Source organism: Scleropages formosus, chromosome 12 (assembly GCF_900964775.1).
Source record: "Scleropages formosus chromosome 12, fSclFor1.1, whole genome shotgun sequence".
Classification (NCBI taxonomy): Eukaryota; Metazoa; Chordata; class Actinopteri; order Osteoglossiformes; family Osteoglossidae; genus Scleropages; species Scleropages formosus.
In genome coordinates this window covers 2100359-2118896 of record NC_041817.1, presented here as the reverse complement: position 1 = coordinate 2118896, position 18538 = coordinate 2100359, and the positions used below count along the sequence as shown (strand labels likewise).

Genomic DNA, 18538 nt, shown 5'->3' with positions numbered 1-18538 from the left:
TGGTTCTCTCCAAGATGAGGCCAGGATAAAGAAGAAGCTCACACCAAAAACACCTCCCAAACAAGGTCAGTTTTCCATCTCTCCTAAGAACTGAAACCAGTGGTCCAAGAACTATAATCCTGGCTGTAAGTGAGGCCGGTGTTGCATTGCAGGGCACAAGTTTAGAAGGAGACATTCAGCAGCACTTTTCCTGGCTAGTGAAGTAGTGTTCCGATGCTTCTACGATTGTTTGTAGGCAATGGGGATGTAAGAAATCTGAGCCTGTCAGCACTTACTGTACTCTTGTAAACAGTTTCATGGCACAGGACTTGGCTCTGGCTGGGATGAAGGCAGTGGTAGAACTGTTAGCCCACTTCACCTAATCATACCCAGGCTGGAGGCAAGAGGCCATCTGAGAAGAGCTTATTCATACTGCCATTGAATGGAGATAGGATAGGATAGATACTTTATTAATCCCTGCAGGGAACTTCAAGCATGCAGCATCTTAACACGTGACATATAATAACAAGGCTCACAGTTATACCCAAACAAAGTAAAGAAATAACAATAACAAATAACAAGTGACAAAATAGACAGTTAAACAACTGCAACGACTCTAAGGTCCCAAGGCACTTGCCAGTTTCTCTGTGTTGAAGAGCTAACAGGTCCTTGAGTGGCATTATGGAGGCTGATGGCTGTTGGTAAGAAGGACCCCCAAAAGCACCTCTTTTTACGCCATAGCTGAATAATCTGGGAGCTAAAGAGCTCATGATGATCACTTTGTGGAGGGAATGTCAGCCATTGTCCATAATAGACACTAGCATTCTCCACATTCTGGTTTCTGAGCTTTAAAGCATTAGCATTTTGGTCATGTTACTGTGTTTAGGATTCTAATGGGGTGTATCAATAGTGTTTTTGTGTGAAGGTAGCTTACTTTGAATAAAAAATGAGTGCCTTTCAGACTGACCCAGGCCAGTACGTGAGGTACAGAATTATGACTTGTTGCTGTGTTTTATTTTGCAGCCATCCCGCCCCAGATACTACAGTTTCCTGAAGACATGAAGATCCTGGCAGGAGAAAAGGTTAATTTGCTCTGCAAATTTTCAGGGGCCCAGCCGATCACCTGCACTTGGCTCAAGTTCCGTAAACCGGTGAGGACTGCAAGGAATGTTTTCAGGAATTTCCTAAGTTCTTAGGGTTTTAGATTCTGGTGTGTCAAGTCAGATGTTGGAGTGTCTGTGTACAACAGAGCCAGTTAAGTCCTTAAGGTGTTGGAAATTAAACATCAGTCAGGTTGTACTTCCCTTTTTTCAGTTCTGGCTAGTTATGGTACTTTAGATCTATAGTAGCAGTCAAAAGGTTGAGTTAGGGTCTTGTTGAGTTGGGTCTATCGTTGCTGGAAAGATTAGTCATTTTTGTTTCATGAGGCATTCAGTTAACAAGTGTCTGCTGGAAATGAGCCCCCATGTTTTACCAGTTCTTCTGCATTAATTCCAAGATATGTAGCACATTTGTGATCTGCTTTGTTTTTACTGTTCTGTCCAGTTCATCCCATACCGATATTGTGCAGATTGCCAAGGTGTAGTCAAGCTTTTGACTGGTGGTGGATATGCATATAGCTACTTCTCTGTCTGCTCCACCGACTGACCCAGGACCCTCTCGTTTCCCCCTTAGATCCAAGCTGGGCAAGGTGACCTATCCATAGAAACTACTGAGTCAACGAGTCAGCTGACCATCTCACCCACCAGGCAGGAGCACTGTGGCTGCTACACCATAGAGTTACAGAACAAGTTTGGCACCAGGCAGGCTGCTCTCAACCTCACCATAGTCGGTATGTGATACTTTGGTGAGGCAGTTGCTGTGCAGATACCAGTGGCGTTTGGATCTATCCTTTAGCTGAACCCTTTCTTATCTGCACAATAAATTGTAAGGAAAATTAAAGTAAAGCTATTTTTGTCAGGCTGATAGTTTCACAAGATACTGCACAGCATTTTTTCTGGTAAGGGAAATCATTGCACTGAAAATGTTAACAGTCCCTTGGAAATACAGCCTGGAAGGTAACTTTATTGAAAGCTATAGTTTGGTATTTATTAAGTGTTTCACTCTTGTTTAAACCATCTTTTGCTATGATTGGTTCAATTTTGGAAAAATACCTAATTTCCATACCAGTATCAGTTCAGTTCAATTCAGTTCCTTTTAGATCAATTTATTCTTTATAAAGTACTCTCCTCAATAGAGTGACGCAGACCACTGAACAAGTGAACACAAATGACCAGATAAAAACTGAAAGAAAAGAAAAAATAATGGCAGCAACAGTGCCTCAGTAAGCCAATGGACAGCTGAGGAGAAGAAAACAAAAAATCCCCAGCTACTGTTCCAGGTACCAGTAGCTGCCCATACCGGGGCATTCTAGTCTATTCCATTGAGTCTGTAGATTGAGTCTATGGTTAGAAAGAGAAACTTTTCTTGGCAGCATAGAACTTGTGTCTATAAAGACAGAAATCACAGCCCAGTTCAGGTAAATAAGTAGTCATCAGGTCTTCAAAAAAGCAGAAGTTGACCCTCTGTACCATGGGAGATAAAACCATTACCTGTCCAGTAGCCTCATGGCCCAGGAGCAGTGGTACGAGAGAAAAGACCACTTCAGACAGGGCAGCTCTCCCAGTGGCCTTTTATGGCTTCATTTTTGCTCCAGCTATCCATTTCTAATGACTTTAGCTCAACTGTCAGCTGAGAGCATATTCAGTGTGGATGTGGGGCAATTACACCTCTCCTCCCTGCAGTTGTGGTGTTTGCTTACATCTCCGGGATGTAGTGTCCATTCATAAACCATGTCAGACACTTACAAAACCTTGCCCACTGTTTAAATAGTTCTGATTATATATTACCCTCTTGGTCTTTCTGTAACCCTGGAATGAGCAAGGAGGAAGGGGTGGGAGGGGAGGCAATAGTGCAACTGCATTTTATGGATACTTTACATTGTTCTACCAACAGCCCTGGAAAGTTAAATACTGTTTTGGGTTTTGAAAATGTTTGTTAGTAATAGGCAGTGCATCCTGCATACCTTCTGAGAAGTTAATCAAAAATTAATTTTCTTTGTTTCATTTTACTAGCACCATAAATGTTTCACCTGAAATAAAGACATGCATAAATAATTTATCAGCTCATAGTTTGTTTGTGTGCGTATGGACGATCCCATCCATGGTCAATAAATTCCAACTGACTTGCTTAACTATAAGATTTCACTGAATTTCAGACTATACATTAAACATATACAGGCTGTGAAAAAGTACTAGACCCCCCCCCCCCCCCCAAGTTTTCTCTGTTTTTACAGCATTACTGCACTAAGTTTAATCAGTTTTTTTTTTTATCAACCCTAGTTATACATGAATGGAGCCTGAGAGAGAACTCCAGTGACTCCAATATTGATTTTATGTCCAAAGTAAAAACTGGGTTCTCTATAGGTGCCATCAGCTTACCGGAAGATACCTCAAGTGGAAGTCCATCATGATGACATTCACACATTCAAGCACATAAAATGTGCCTTCAGTGGATGTGAAATTTCACTTAATCTACAGACTGTGTGGTTCATCAGAAAGTCTTTTAGCCCAAAAGATAATACTCATTCAACTGACTACATTTTGCAGAGGCAGCCTTGACGATACCTTGCATGAAGAAACTGAGATTTTTAATTATACTCCTTATGACTGGTGTGATTTGTGCATTTCAGACAAGCCTGACCCTCCCGCACGTGTGCCAGCAGCAACGGACATTCGTAGGTCCTCCCTCACACTGTCATGGTACGGTCCCACCTACGATGGTGGCAGCGCGGTGCAGTCGTACCACCTGGAAATCTGGGACTCGGTGGACCAGGAGTGGAGGCACCTGGTATCCTGCAACAGCACCTCCTATGGTGTACAGGACCTGCTGCCTGACAGAGAGTACAAGTTCCGGGTGCGAGCTGTCAATATCTATGGGATTGGGGATCCAAGTGCTGAGTCTGAGCCTGTCAAAGTTGGGGAAGAAGAGGAAGGTGAGCGCCCCCTAGTGATTTCCTTAACTGGGAAATACTGAAATGTACAGTAAATGTTGTGTTTGGTGAACTAAAATCAGTTCTGTATTTCCCACTTAATTTGAATTACTGTGAATCTGAAATTAAATGCAGTTTTTATAAGAATGCTCTTATACATTAAATATGGGAAGCATGGTGGCACAGTGAGTAGTGCTGCTGTCTCGCAGTGCCTGAGTGGTGCGAGAGAACGTGCGTTCGATCCCTGCTCAGTCTGTGTGGAGTTTGCATGTTCTCCCTGTGTCTGTGTGGGTTTCCTCCCACACTCCAAAGACATGCCGTTCAGGTTCCCCCATAGTGTGTGAGTGTCACAGAGAGAATGTGTTCCACTGATGTATGGATGAGTGACCCATTGTAAGTAGTGTATCTAGCAGTGTAAGTCACCTTGGTGAATAAGGTGTGTGGGCTGGTAATAGTACATAGCATCCACTGTAAGATGCTTTGGAAAAAAGCGTCCGCTAAGTGAAGTAATGTAATCTGACTTCATTTTCACACCACTCAAAAAATTAGTTGTCTGTTCACATTTTTACATTCCTGTTGATCCCCCCCTTTCATTTGAACTAAAACTCCTCCTGCGTTAGCTTTCATTACAGTTGTTAAAGGGACTAATTTTAGTGCATAAATTCCACATGGCGTTATTATCACTTTTAAAAGAAGTCAATATATGTGAAATTTTAATCCTACTGACTTTTTTGGACATCAGAAACTCTTAATGACCTTTTCTTCTTAAAATTTAATTTACTTGAACATTTTAAAGTGTTTTTTTCTATTTTTTTTTAACATCTATCATTTTTTTCTCTAACTTTTTTAATATCTTTTTGTCAGAAAACAAAGAGGAGGATGAGGGTGACATGTCTGATGAAGGTATGTAGCTATTATGTCATCATTCCTTTAAAAAATGTCAACATACTTTGCTTTTTAGTAATTACTGCATATATGCAAGTACATTAATTGTATATGAGTACTGTAACTTTACATAGTAGATAATCGTAAAGTATGTCGGTAGTAAAAAACATCTATCATCCCTCTACTAGCAATAACCACTTTTCCAGTGCGAGTTCATGATGTATAGTAATATACTGCAATTTATATCTTCCACTTTTGAAGCTGAAAACAGGTTTGAAATCAAGGAGACAGTAATGCAGTTAAAATCAAAAGGCAACTGCACAATGGCTTCCAAGTGTATTATTATTATTTTTCTATATTTTTAAACATATTTTGGCTTGCGTCATTCCAGATGCTGTGAAAGAACCCGATTACAGAGATGTGGTCATTAAAGCAGACCAGAAAGTTAAAGATTTTTACGATGTGGAAGAAAGACTTGGAACGTGAGTAAGATACATACGTTGAAGAGATGTGGTTATTGCTCAGATGAAGTACTGATTCATTCACTAAGCTTACTTCAAACACCTCCGTCAGCTACTTCAATGAATGCAACGTCTCTCTCGTTGTTTTTTTCAGGGGAAAGTTTGGCCAAGTCTTCAAACTGGTTGAGAAATCAACTAAAAAAGTTTGGGCGGGAAAGTTTATCAAAGCTTACTCAGCTAAAGAGAAAGACAATGTGAGGCAAGAGATCGACATCATGAACTCCCTACATCATCCCAAACTTGTTCAGTGCGTAGACGCCTTTGAGGGCAAATCCGACATAGTCATGGTTTTGGAAATGTGAGTATCTCAGCTTTCTTCGAACATACAGTATGTCTTGATATACTATTGCAATAATACAGGTCTATCTATCTATCTATCTATCTATGTCTGTCTGCTTGTCTCTCCATCCGTCCATCCATCCGTCTACCACATACACCACCTTCTCCATATTATGGGATCATTCAAACCATAACTGGTCACTGAAAGGGATGAGTATGAATGTATCGTTAGATGATAAACACGATACATATAACTTGAGTTTTACACTGTACAATATCATAGCAACAAGCCACACAATATCCCACATTTACTTAGATTCTGCCTGAACTTCAGTCACCTGAACATTGCATGAATAAATCAGGCCTCATTTGGTGTTATATCCATCTGAATGTGCACCTTGCGCTGTGAGTCTCACGCACCATATAAAGGAAATGGTAGGCAGCTAAAAATAGAACAAAGTGCAAAACCCCCGTTAGCTGCTTCCTTCCTGGCATCTCCTGTGGAAAAAAGACCAACTCCAGAATGTTCTGAGTGCTATTTGTTGGCACTACGACTGAGACAACACTACACTGCCAGCAAATTCTTAGTGGAAAAATATTATTTACAGCATCTTGTTGAAGTCCGAAAATGTTTCAGTCCCAATTTTGTCACATTAACCCCGTAAATCCCAGAGACTCTGGACATCACAAAAATTATTTCTGTTTATACTGAGTCTTCCAATGATTTCTTGCCAAATATATAAAAAATGTAAACAGGGTATTTTCTCTCATCTACTTATGTGAAATAATAAATGAGATGATAACTTGCCTTGGAAATGTCTACAGATGTCTGCAAATGTTTTTAGTGATACCATGAATGCATTTTCAAAACTAAACCTGAATGGATATTATCTTACCCTCAAAAACTGCTCAGATATATTTTACCTGGCACTGTAGCTGAGAACTCTGGTTAAAAAAAATACATGCACACATCTGTGCATATGTAATGTATATGTAGAGGGCTAACAGGTGGCATAGTGGCTTGCCAGACTCAGGAGGTTGCAGGTGCTAATCCCACCTCATGCTATAGTATCCTTGACCGGGGTACTTACCCTGAAGTGCTCCCGTGCTTAAAAACTAAATATATTACATGGCTGTATAGGTTGTGAGTTGCTTTGGTGAAAAGTGTCACCTACCTAAATGAATGTAATGATGAATACACTATCCAAATTTCCTTCTGGCATTTGGGTCGTGTCAAAAAATAAACACCAGTTAACCGTAGTGTTTTGTTATATTTATGTAAATATGTAGAACATGAATGACATTGACCCCACCCCATTGTTCAAACCCAAATTACATTTGGGTTTGCAGAATACCTGAGCTTGTACAAATTGTTCTCAATTTGTAGTGTTTTATTTGAATCCAGCTGTGTCACCTGCTTCCTATATAGCCCTTATCTTCAGTACCACAGCAGTCTTTGTGAAATGTCACCTGTGTCACAGTAGCATCCAATGTTATAAGATGACACTGAAGCCTGTGTTCTGATGTGCAGGATCTCCGGGGGTGAGCTCTTTGACCGGATCATCGATGAGGACTTTGAGCTCACAGAAAGGGAGGTCATCAAGTACATGCTGCAGATCATCGATGGAGTTCAGTTCATCCATAAGCAAGGCATTGTGCACCTGGACCTAAAGCCTGAGAACATCATGTGTGTTAACAAGACCGGGAGCAGGATCAAGCTCATAGACTTTGGCCTTGCACGTCGAATAGGTATGGTATTCGTTCTTTTATTCCTTCTTTTTTCTTGACGCTCTCAGGTCACAGTCGTTTTGTCTCTCGCCTTGCTTTCCACGTCTCTCTGTATATGCTCTGCTGACTATCCAAACAGGTGAGGTAGATTCTCAGGACTGAGTAGAAGACATTCCCAATCTGGCAAGCATCCTAAGGGTTTGCAAATGATCTGTTCCCAAAGCACAATGACATTTCTTTTTATTATTGTTTTTTCATCTCTATAGAACTGGTTTCTAGGAAGTGGTATTGAGCTAAGAGTAAATTATTTATGGTTATATATGGTTAACCTTGTATGTGCCCCTCAGGTTTTTTCAAGATGTTGATTTTGTGCCTCCCTGGTGAATTTGCCATGAAAAACTGATGGACTGCTTCTAAGTGACCCTTATATGGCAGCTCTGTAATACAGATGCTCCTCTATTTGCGATGGTTTGACTTACGATTTTTTGAAGTTACGATGGTACAATAGCGATACGCCTATGGTAGAATCTGTACTTCGAATTTTGAATTTTGATCTGTTCCTGTGCTTGCGATGTGCGGTGCTATCCTCTCTCCCAATGCTGGGCGATGCCAGCGAGCCGCAGCATCCACTCAGTCATGCTCACAGTCTCTGTAGCGATCACGCGAATGAGTGTAAACAACCGCGGGCAGCATGGTGACACAGCGAGTAGCGCTGCTGTCTCACAGCACCTGGGTGGTGTGAGAGGATGCGAATTTGATTCCCGCTCAGTTTGCGTGGAGTTTGCATGTTCTCCCCGTGTCTGTGTGGGTTTTCTCCAGGTGCTCTGGTTTCCTCCCACAGTCCAAAGACATGCTGTTCAGGTTCACCCCTAGTGTGTGAGTGACACAGAGAGTGTATTCCACTGATGTATGGATGAATGACCCATTGTAAGTAGGGTATCTAGCAGTGTAAGTCACCATGGTGAATAAGGTGTGTGGACTGATAGCACTACATAGAGTGGAAGTTGCTCTGGAGAAAAGCATCTGTTGAATAAGTGTAAACACCTGATATTGTGTTGAAAGCATTTTTTTATTTTGTGTTTTCGCATCCCACCATGTCTACTAAATGCCCATCTGTGTCTCCTGCTGAAATTTGCCCACCTGTAGGCTATGGTAAGTGTTCTGAGCACGTGTGAGGTAGGCTAGGCTGTGATGTTCGGTAGGTGCGGTACTGTATTCTTTTTCGTCGTAAAATTTTACCACTTACGATGGGTTTATCAGAACGTAATCTCATCGTTAGTCAAGGAGCATCTGTACTGTACTTATGATCACTTTCCTGAACTTGTTTCTGTGCAGCAATAATCATTTTTGTACTATTTCATCAGACAAAGGTGGTCTCTCCTAGGAAAAACCTAAAAACTTATTGCTGTATTCATGTGTATCCACAGAAAATGCAGGATCCCTGAAAGTTCTGTTTGGAACACCGGAATTCGTGGCCCCAGAAGTGATCAATTATGAACCAATCAGCTACCCGACAGATATGTGGAGCATAGGAGTAATCTGCTATATCCTGTAAGTGAAGAAGGCCATTGGCATCTTTTTAGTGCAACAAAAAAAGTGTGTTCTAGTGCCTTTATTTTAAACACAAAAAAACTTTGATTTCTGTGCCAAAAACACCTGAATTATCTTTCAGATTATCACATAGTTTTGACAACTGTCAACATCACTTGTGCACCACATGAATTGCATTATTCTTAGTTCTTGTTATAGCTGCTGCACCACAAATTTGCCTTCTGTTACCTCACATCTTTGCAAGAAATTCATTTTTTTATTGCTTGAGTGATGTAAGGTGACTTGTAATCAGGCATGTCTTTCATATGCAAAGAAACATCTGCCCTGGTTTCTTTTCATGGATGAGTTCGAAATGTGTGGTATTTAATGTTTACTATGTCTTTGGCAGCACTGCAGAGAACTTTTCCAAATCCAAACAGTGACTGCCTTTGAAGTGTGTATCTTGCAGCTGGTGGGACTGTGGAGTGTAACAGTGAATCACGCTGTCCCCAGGGTCAGTGGGCTATCCCCCTTCATGGGGGACAACGACAACGAGACGCTGTCCAACGTCACCTCGGCCACCTGGGATTTTGAGGATGAGGCCTTCGATGAGATTTCAGATGAGGCCAAAAACTTCATCAGCAGCCTTTTGAAGAAAGACATGAAGTGAGCCATGGTCTCACACACACAAAAAATGTTTCTGCGTGTTCAGCTGCTACAGCTTCTGTTGAATCAGTAGGAACTTGATGTAGACTCTGAATTGTTCATATATTTTAAATTTACACCATGAATGTATAGCAGAAAGCTGTTGTTATGGAGTGTAGTGCTATTCTTGTGGGTAAAGAGTGCTTTCCTGATAAGGCTGCTATTTTGGAAGGGTTGATCAAGCTTTACGATCCAACTCCTTCTGATCACTCGGTGCTTCTGCAAAGAGGTTTTTCTGCTTTTTTGTCCAATCTCATCAGAGCACGGCTGACGTGCACCGAATGCCTTGAACATCCATGGCTGAAACAGGACACAAAGAACATGGAGGCCAAGAAGCTGTCCAAGGAGAGAATGAAGAAATACATCTTGAGGAGGAAGTGGCAGGTAGGAAACCATGTGACCCGAAGGAGAAGTAAACAACCTGGCTGGCTTTGCTTTGTGTGTGAATATAAGATGATAAAGAAACGCTAAAGCAGAGGACATTAAGAAATAAGGCTCTTTACTCCCAGTTCAGTTATGTCTTATATGGTGCTTCTTGTTTTCGGCAAAACACAGCACCTTCAGATCCACCCAGAGGCAAAGCGCAGTCAGCGTGTTCTTTTCTGATTCATTGACTCTGAATTCTTATCGCCTTACAGTTCAGCTGGGACCATGCAAGAGGGAAGGGTGCTGCTTAGAGCATCAAGCTTACTGTAGAAACCACCAGCTTGAGGGCACCCTATGGGTTTACTGTGCTCATGTGCAATGAGCACCCAAGGGCTGGATCCCTGTTGGTCATTTCTTTGAATTGGCTGCACGTCCACCACCGCTCCTGTTTTTCAGTCCTCGGAATTTTTTTGGGTTCCCAAACTATACAGCTGAGAATAATGAAATAAACTTCTGTTCAATGCTCAATGTGCACTACAGCTATAAAAAAAGCACTACAGGTCATTTTAGTCCTGAATCCATTAAATATTTTGAGCATACTAGAAAGGTGGAACAAATAATCTATTCAGTGAGAGTCTGTGTTTGGCCTGCAGACTCAAAATGAAAAATGTTTTGTTTGTTTTTTTCTTTTTCAGAAAACAGGACATGCAGTTCGAGCCATTGGTAGACTCTCGTCCATGGCCATGCTAGCAGGTGTTAGTGCAAAGAAGGGTAACTCATCAATCGAAGGTACCATGGCAATTTTTTTCTTTTTCTTTCATGGCGAGATTTCAAATCTTTTTTTTTTAACAAAGGCATTAATGGAGGTTGACTTGAGTGCTTCTTGTATTAATGCCACCCTGAAAGTTCTTGCCATTCCTAGTGGAAAATAACTGAGAACTCTGCACATTTGCAATTCAGGGGAGACCAGTGGTACATAACTGTACATAATCAGCATATTGCATGTGCTGCTGTCATCTTATGTAAAAGACATGTACATTTATCTGACGCCTTACAATGTTAAGGTGACAATTATTTACCTGTTTATACAGCTGAGTAATTTTACTGGAGCAATTTAGGGCAAGTACCTTGCTCAAGAGTATTACAACAAGGGGTGGGGATCGAATCTGTGACCTTTGGGTTCAAAGGCAGTAACTCTATGTAGAAATGTATTTTTATATAAATACATATCTATACATATACATATGTATTTTAATACATATCTAGATTTTATACATTTCGATTTATTTTGTATTTTTAACCATTATTTGTAAAATGTCTCGTACTGCACAAACACAGAGCTATATACGCAGTTAGCAACTCAGTGTGGTTTCTCACTGTGTTTCCTACTCTGTGTGGCACTGGCTGTGCAAAAGATGTTTCCAGGAATCTGCTGGAGACTCCTGAGGATGAGGAGCAGCCACACGTGAAACCCTCCTTCAGCGTAGTGATCGAGGACGTGGAGGTGGTGGAGGGCAGTGCCGCCCGATTCGACTGCAAAATCGAGGGTAAAGCCCCTTGAAGGCCGAGCCAAAAGCCTCTATCTCTGCTGATGCCTGTCACTGCCGCGCTGCCTGTGTTTCATCCATAGCTGATGAATTTGAATCTGAAAAAGCAAACAAGTTGTCCAGCCAGTGAAATTATCATCTTGTTATATTACATTCGCTATAGGTATGTTTGCAGTAAATTTCTCAAGCAAGAGACATTTTTTGTCCTAAATACCAGTAACTGGCTCTTCAGGGATGGTTTTATGGAGCATTTCCCAACATTATTTCGTACAAAACTACTCACAAGTGAGGTGGATTTTGCCGAAGTGTATTTGAAGAATGGGTGCATTTTTAGAATTACATAAAGATTTACACACACCTGCAAAACCAACAGGCACACTTTTTGTCGATGAAGTCGCTATAAGGTTTGTAGAAAACCACGTTATTTTTCCACAATTCAAAAAGAAATGGCAAATACATGAGGGATCTGTTTTCAGATATTCGGTTACAAGCCGGATTCGACTGAAATAGCTCTTGTATTGTGACATTACATTCCCTTGCCGGAAATAACATTGGTCTCTGTCCCGGCTGATTTGTGTTCCCAGGCTACCCTGACCCAGAGGTGGTGTGGTACAAGGATGACCAGCCCATAAAGGAGACTCGTCACTTCCAGATTGACTACGATGAGGACGGGAACTGCAGCCTGGTCATTGCGGACGTATCCGCGGATGACGACGCCAAATACACCTGCAAGGCCATGAACAGCGAAGGCGAGGCCACCTGCACAGCCGAACTCATTGTGGAGGTCATGGCAGAGGAGGAAGAAGAGGAGGAGGAAGAGGAGGAGTGACCAGTGCACCGAATTCCTATTGAAATGGACTAACGGCTGCTGCCATTAGGCACCAAGTCTGTTTACTGGGGAAGCTCATATGGAAGAAAAATATATATCAAAATATAGCATCTGACAATTTGCAAATATTTGAAAATGGCCCAAAATACAACAAACATATATCAAAAGTACATTTAGAAATAAATAAAAATATTTCCGTCATTGAATAAAACATTTTCGTTATATGCCAAAGCACATGTTATATATTTTTGGGCAATTTTTAAATATTTAAATATATTTCTCTTCCATGTGCAAGTCAAATAGGATAAAAGATGCTTGGATCACCCTTTGTTACTTCTGTGCACACACATTCTCCTACCTAAATTTAATGGCAGATATCAGGTGTTGATAGTCACAGCATCACCGCCAATGAGTCACATACATTCCTGCTGTTTCACTTAGAATTAAAAAGTAATAAGGGTATTTAAATTATGTTATCAAAGAAGGTCACTGAACCCAACGAAATGACAAACACGTGTCTTGTTTTATTTCACTTTGCAAGTAATGTTATAAAGTATATACCAGAATTTTTGTCCCTTTCAGAATTTATTCTGAAGATACGTAACCACACAGTCCATAACATGTTGTCATTGCAGCAATTTAGAATTTTCTCAGCATGCAGTGGTGCACCATCTCTGGGAATTGCTGTTATACATTAGATCAGTTCAAATAACACTGCATTTCTTTCATTTTTAACAAAAACTGTATCTCTGAAAACTTCCGACGTCCAGTAATGAGAATGCTACAACTGTAGTTGCCCACAATTCAGAATAAATTTTTTATCACAAAAACATATGGCTTTCATTGCACTGATGGAAGGTTAGCAAAGGGATGTTGGATATTTAACCTGCTCTGGGACCTCATAGCTACTGGGCTGTGGGTTCAAGCATGGGTTAAAGTCAAGTTTCAGCTGTGTGGAGCTGTGCTCCTGTTTCCTCCCACACTCCAAAGACATGTGGTTGGATAACTGCAAAATCAAGTACCGCTGCACACTAAATGCAAAATATAATTTAGCCTTGCAGTAGCAACTTATCAGATTTAAAGAAAAATATAAAAAAAGACCGTGAATTGAAATGTCAATAATAAAGCATTGTGTTTGGGTTTTTAACCTGATGCCTGGTAAATAGAGTTACAGCAGATGGATCCGGTCTAAGGCAAGAAAGAAGCATGTAGGTTTGAGAACATAGTGGTGGTTTCATACAGGGTTTGCGGTCCTGCTCCTGGGATTCCGTTGGTGTGTGTGTGTGTGTGTGTGTGTGTGTGTGTGGGGGGGGGGGGGGGGGGGGGTTCAATGCTGACTGAGCCATTGACTGTGTTCCACATACAGAACCCATACATATTTACCACTCAAAAGAAAATAACTAATTATTTTGGTCTTGGGGTTTTAATGTGTCATGCGGAAGCTGATCACTTAATTACTGAATTATAACCGCATAATGTACATGATAACGGAGAAACTGAGCACTACTCGTTCAGTTTGTGCACTTATTATTATTGCTTTATTGTCAATATTTTTTATTGACAAATTACCTCTTCTCTACAGGTCTCCACCTTGCAAATGTTGGTAGATTCACTATCTGACTCGTTTTACAGCAGGAGCCAAGTTAGACCGAAGGAACGGAGAATTTAGCTGCAACTGAAGCAGAACGCAGGTTCTCCGGCGCGCGACGATGCCTGCGAGTGTCGGGATCCTGGAGGCAGTACCGCGGAGGAGCACCAGGGGGCTCCCGCTCCCAACACAGCACCGGCAGCGCTACCCACGCGCTAATGGCGGTGGCGGAGGGTCGCTTCCTCGGTTCCTGTGCGAAGCGCGCGCGGGCCTGCTGGCCTCCCCTTTCCCGCCTTCGCGTGGTCTCCTCTCGCGGGAAGTTCTGGACTCAGCGTCCGCCTCCCGTGTCCTCGGCGTTACGGGGTTTTACTCCGCACTTTCATTGAGACTTCTGTGTTTGATATTCTGAATCCTGCTGCAGAATGGGAGGTAGCTGTGTATATTAAGTGTGCATTGGCAGCGTGTGCTTTACCGCACGGATGCGCTGAAACTCTGACAGCGGACCCAAGTGGAGCACAGAACATCCTGGCACTCTTCATATATGCAGTGGACATCCACGACAACAACGTGGCATGTGCTTCAGGTGGATTGCGAGGTCTTACCTTTCTTTACTCTCTTTAGGCGTGTGAGTGTGTGCGCATGCGTGCAAGAGAGAGAGACGCTGCGCAGAGACGAAGTACCCTGCTTCTGGGATAGGCGCTGGACCACCGTGACCCTGCCTTGGATGGGTTATCATTTGTTATAAATGTTTCAAGCACTTTAGTTTTTTTTTTAACAAAAATACACAATTTTTGATGCAAAATCCTTAATTCTTCATAAGATATGTTTTTAAAAAAATCACGTTTTTCCAATATATTGCAAAAATAAGAATTTTACAGAAATGTACCAATTTTATCAGTGAAATCAGAAATGTATTTGTAACAGAAACATACCAGGCACAATATGATAAGGTTTCTGAAAGTACTTCAAATTTGTGTGTATTACAAGCCCAGCTAGAGAGAGAGCTTTTTTATGTTAGTGTACAGTAGTCCCTCTTTATCCGTGGGCGATATCTTCCAAGACCCCCAGTGGATGCCTAAAACCACGGATAGTACAGAACCCTATATGCTATGTTCTTTCCTATATATACAGAAGAAGAAGAAAGAAAGCTAAGAACCAATGCCCAGGTCCTCATAAGTGTAGATTTTTTAAATAAAGTTTTTTTTTTATTATTAAAAAAAGGGTTACTGTACTTGAACATAAGCACTGCGATACCACGACAGTCGATCTGATAACTGAGACGCTGCTAAGGACTAACAGGATACAGCGTGGATACGCTGGACAAAAGGATGATTCACTTCCCGGGCGATATTTCATCATGCTACTCAGAACGGTGCGCAATTGAAAACTTATACATTTTCGGACCGCGGATGACCCCGGGTAACTGAAACCGCGGAAAGTGAACCCGCGGATAATGGGGGGTACTGTTTTTTTTAATTGTTATAATTGCGTGCTCTTTAGTTCCGTGTAGACTTCTTGTCCACTAGATGTCACTAGTGCTGCTTTTTGGTTACAGTGGATTTGTCAGATTGTCTTTACCATACCTTTGCAGACTTTTCCTATGGATCTTTGTTCTGAAACAATAAAATGTAAAAATGTTACTTTGTTATTATGAAGCCAGACTAATCAAATATAATGACCAGCAATAACTTACAAAGGCAAACTTACAAACGTTCAAATATTACGAGTACGCAAAAGCCATTGTCTTGAGATGTGTAGCGTGGCCTCTGCTCTAATTTAACTCATGACAAAGCGACAGATTAAGAGATGCTGCGACTCCAGACAGGACAGGAAGCAGCGCGTGGCCTCGGAAAACGCTACCACTGGTAGGTCTGGGAAGGCGGGACAAGTATGTCTGCGCTGTGTATCCTCACAGGCCCCGACCACAATGTGCTCTCTGTGTATCACACATTTCCTCTCACCCTCACGCCTGCACACTTCATCTCAGAACACTACTTTCTTTGGCTGTCCTCTGGACAAATTTAGCAACATCTGCGTGTTGGTCTATCTGGGAGGCTCCTGACAGAGATTTAATTGTGCTTTTATTGTTGGCATCTGCTTGGCGTTCGGCTGTTTCCGTGCAGTCTACTTTGGACAGCCAGGGTTACTGAACCCTCTAAATGTTGAGCAGCTGTGGATTGTCTCTGCGGACAACGGTGTGTTTCCCTGCTGCACTTGGCGTACCATAGTACAAACGGGAGACTCCGCATTGCTGTCATTGCTGCTCCATTTGAGATCCGCCCGAAACCCTCAAATAAGGTAATTTGTCTGCATGGAATTTCTCACCTTTACTGTGCGTTTGTGCGCATGTGTGATTCTAACACACATGAACACGTATTGTAGGCATAACAAGGGGGATACGTTTCCTTTTAGTGTTCAACCAAGCCTAATGTACCACACCCCCCAGAGTATTTGTGTATAACTCCATTGAGTAGTATTGCTATTTTTTCCCCCAGTAACTCTCAGGGTTTTATGTCACTATGTGAATATATTTTATATACCACCTGTTACATATCCAAATTTTAAACTGATATTGCTATAAAAAGTCTGCTTTGCTGCATGACTTTAATTCAGTTATTTAGCTTTTGCTCCTATGATACACTGTCTGTCATTTTCTGATTCCTGTAAGATAACCTGAAATGACCCGGGTTCTATTATAAGCAAATGAATCTAAAAATTGCCTTTCTGCACCGTGTTGTAGGAACTTAGTGACAGAGCATGAAATGATATTAATGTCTTCCTGTATGTTCCAGAGCTCCACACCCCATTTCTGTTTCTGCGGCACACCAGTGGACACCTGGGGCCCTTTCAGTTCAAAGCCATCGCACCGATGCTGTTCTAGTGTCTCACTGGCCCAGATGAGCCCACAGCTCAGTCAGATCACAACACCCCTTTTCCCAGGATACAGTCAAAACAGTTCTCCTCAGTCATGCTCGACTGCAGTGTTCTGAGAGCCTCCACCACCGATGGTATCTTTCATAAGGAAATTGCAGCATGTTTGCATTGTCAGATCAATACTAACTGGAAACATGTCCATACTGGGCAGTATAATATGACAGGTGGGGTTTTTGATCTCTGTAATAGAGTCATTTAGTCAAGGAAAGGTTTGAATCTGATTGGCAGAAAGAGTCAGTCATATGCAGACAGGAAATCAATCGGAAGGGTTCAAATGTCTGAAAAGTGTAATAAAGATGTTATTATGACAAGTGGGCTTTTCATTGCTGTAATGCAGTCACTTAGACAAGGGCCAAGGAAACTTGGATTGGATTGGCAACGGAGGCGGGTTGACTAGCCAAGTGCAATACATCAATCTGTCAATTTACCAAATGAATCAATTCCTGAAACGGTGCGGATACTGAAAGCCTATTTGCCATTACTTCAAATGGGAAAAATAATAATAATGTGTTCCCAGGTCATCCGAAAACCCCAAACATTTCCCGGTTTCCTAGATGTCACTAAAACACTGTAAAACACCAATATAACCATCAACCCATGATTTCAGCACATTGTAAAACACATTTGCATTTATTCATTTAGCAGACACTTTTCTCCTAAGAGATGTACATCTCAGAAAACAATAAAAAAAAATGCATTACATCAACAGATGGAGAGATCTAGATGCAGACACATGAATCACTTCATGATTATCAAACACTTAATGAGGTCGTTAATGGATATGTTTCTTGGCAGTATGCTTTGGAAACTCTGTTGTCTTCATATCCATTAGACAGCAACAAACAAAGGAAGTGTTCCCTGGATCACTTGCGGGAGTCAGGGAGGAGATGCTAATTTGCAAGATAGCTGGGATGCCTGCAGTTCTCACAATGCAGAAAATATACTTATTTTTAAAACATTTTAGTTACTAACCATATATGTGCCTGTCTGACAGCTCATGATTGCTGGTGAAATCCACAGAAGATATCACGGTTCACCTTAACGACCAACTTTATCAGTTTTAAGGATAGAAAACTAAATCATTAAATGTGAAAAAATCAAAAGTTACAAAAGGATGGTGACAAGAAATGTAACACAGTAAAAGTAGACATTTTCATTACGATTGTATTCAAGTAAAACTAAAAAGTATATGTCAAAATTTACTTGGAAAAAGTACAATTTCTCCACAAATTTACTTGAGAACAAGTAAAAGAGAAAAAGTAGATGATTGGCAGGGAAAGTTAATTATATGCAGTCATTAAATCAGTGGGAAGGGAAGTTCACATGCCTATTAAATGATATCATGAAACTGTAATTTTAATACCAACACGCTTGCATTTTAGTAAAGCATGTTCATTGACTGTTGGAAGTTACCCCACTGCTTAAACATGTTGTTTAGGATTACATTTTCAGATATGACAAGCTAGATATATTCATATATACCACAAGATATGTGGAATGGGTGGGCCTGTAATGTTAAACTGCATGAGATCAGAATTCTGTACTGCTTGGGTCCAGTCACTCAGGCCTCCAAGACAACACAGGGAGTTCTCCAAAGAGACGCACATCTGGAGAAGG

General features: G+C 41.3%; 1 protein-coding gene across 2 annotated transcripts in view; it reads left to right on the top strand.

Annotated features, from left to right (window-relative positions):
* Positions 1-13231, top strand: part of mylka (myosin, light chain kinase a) — a 62687-nt gene extending 49456 nt beyond the window's left edge. For both annotated transcript variants that reach the window (XM_018741654.2, XM_018741653.2), the window contains 14 exons: positions 15-65; positions 1003-1130; positions 1654-1810; positions 3710-4012; positions 4874-4912; positions 5286-5376; positions 5510-5713; positions 7226-7443; positions 8850-8973; positions 9466-9618; positions 9918-10041; positions 10719-10812; positions 11439-11570; positions 12155-13231. In XM_018741654.2, coding sequence (XP_018597170.2) covers positions 15-65; positions 1003-1130; positions 1654-1810; positions 3710-4012; positions 4874-4912; positions 5286-5376; positions 5510-5713; positions 7226-7443; positions 8850-8973; positions 9466-9618; positions 9918-10041; positions 10719-10812; positions 11439-11570; positions 12155-12399 — 2063 coding nt within the window. In that variant the 3' untranslated portion in view covers positions 12400-13231. The remainder of the gene's footprint in view (positions 1-14; positions 66-1002; positions 1131-1653; positions 1811-3709; positions 4013-4873; positions 4913-5285; positions 5377-5509; positions 5714-7225; positions 7444-8849; positions 8974-9465; positions 9619-9917; positions 10042-10718; positions 10813-11438; positions 11571-12154) is intronic.
* Positions 13232-18538: the final 5307 nt, after the last annotated feature.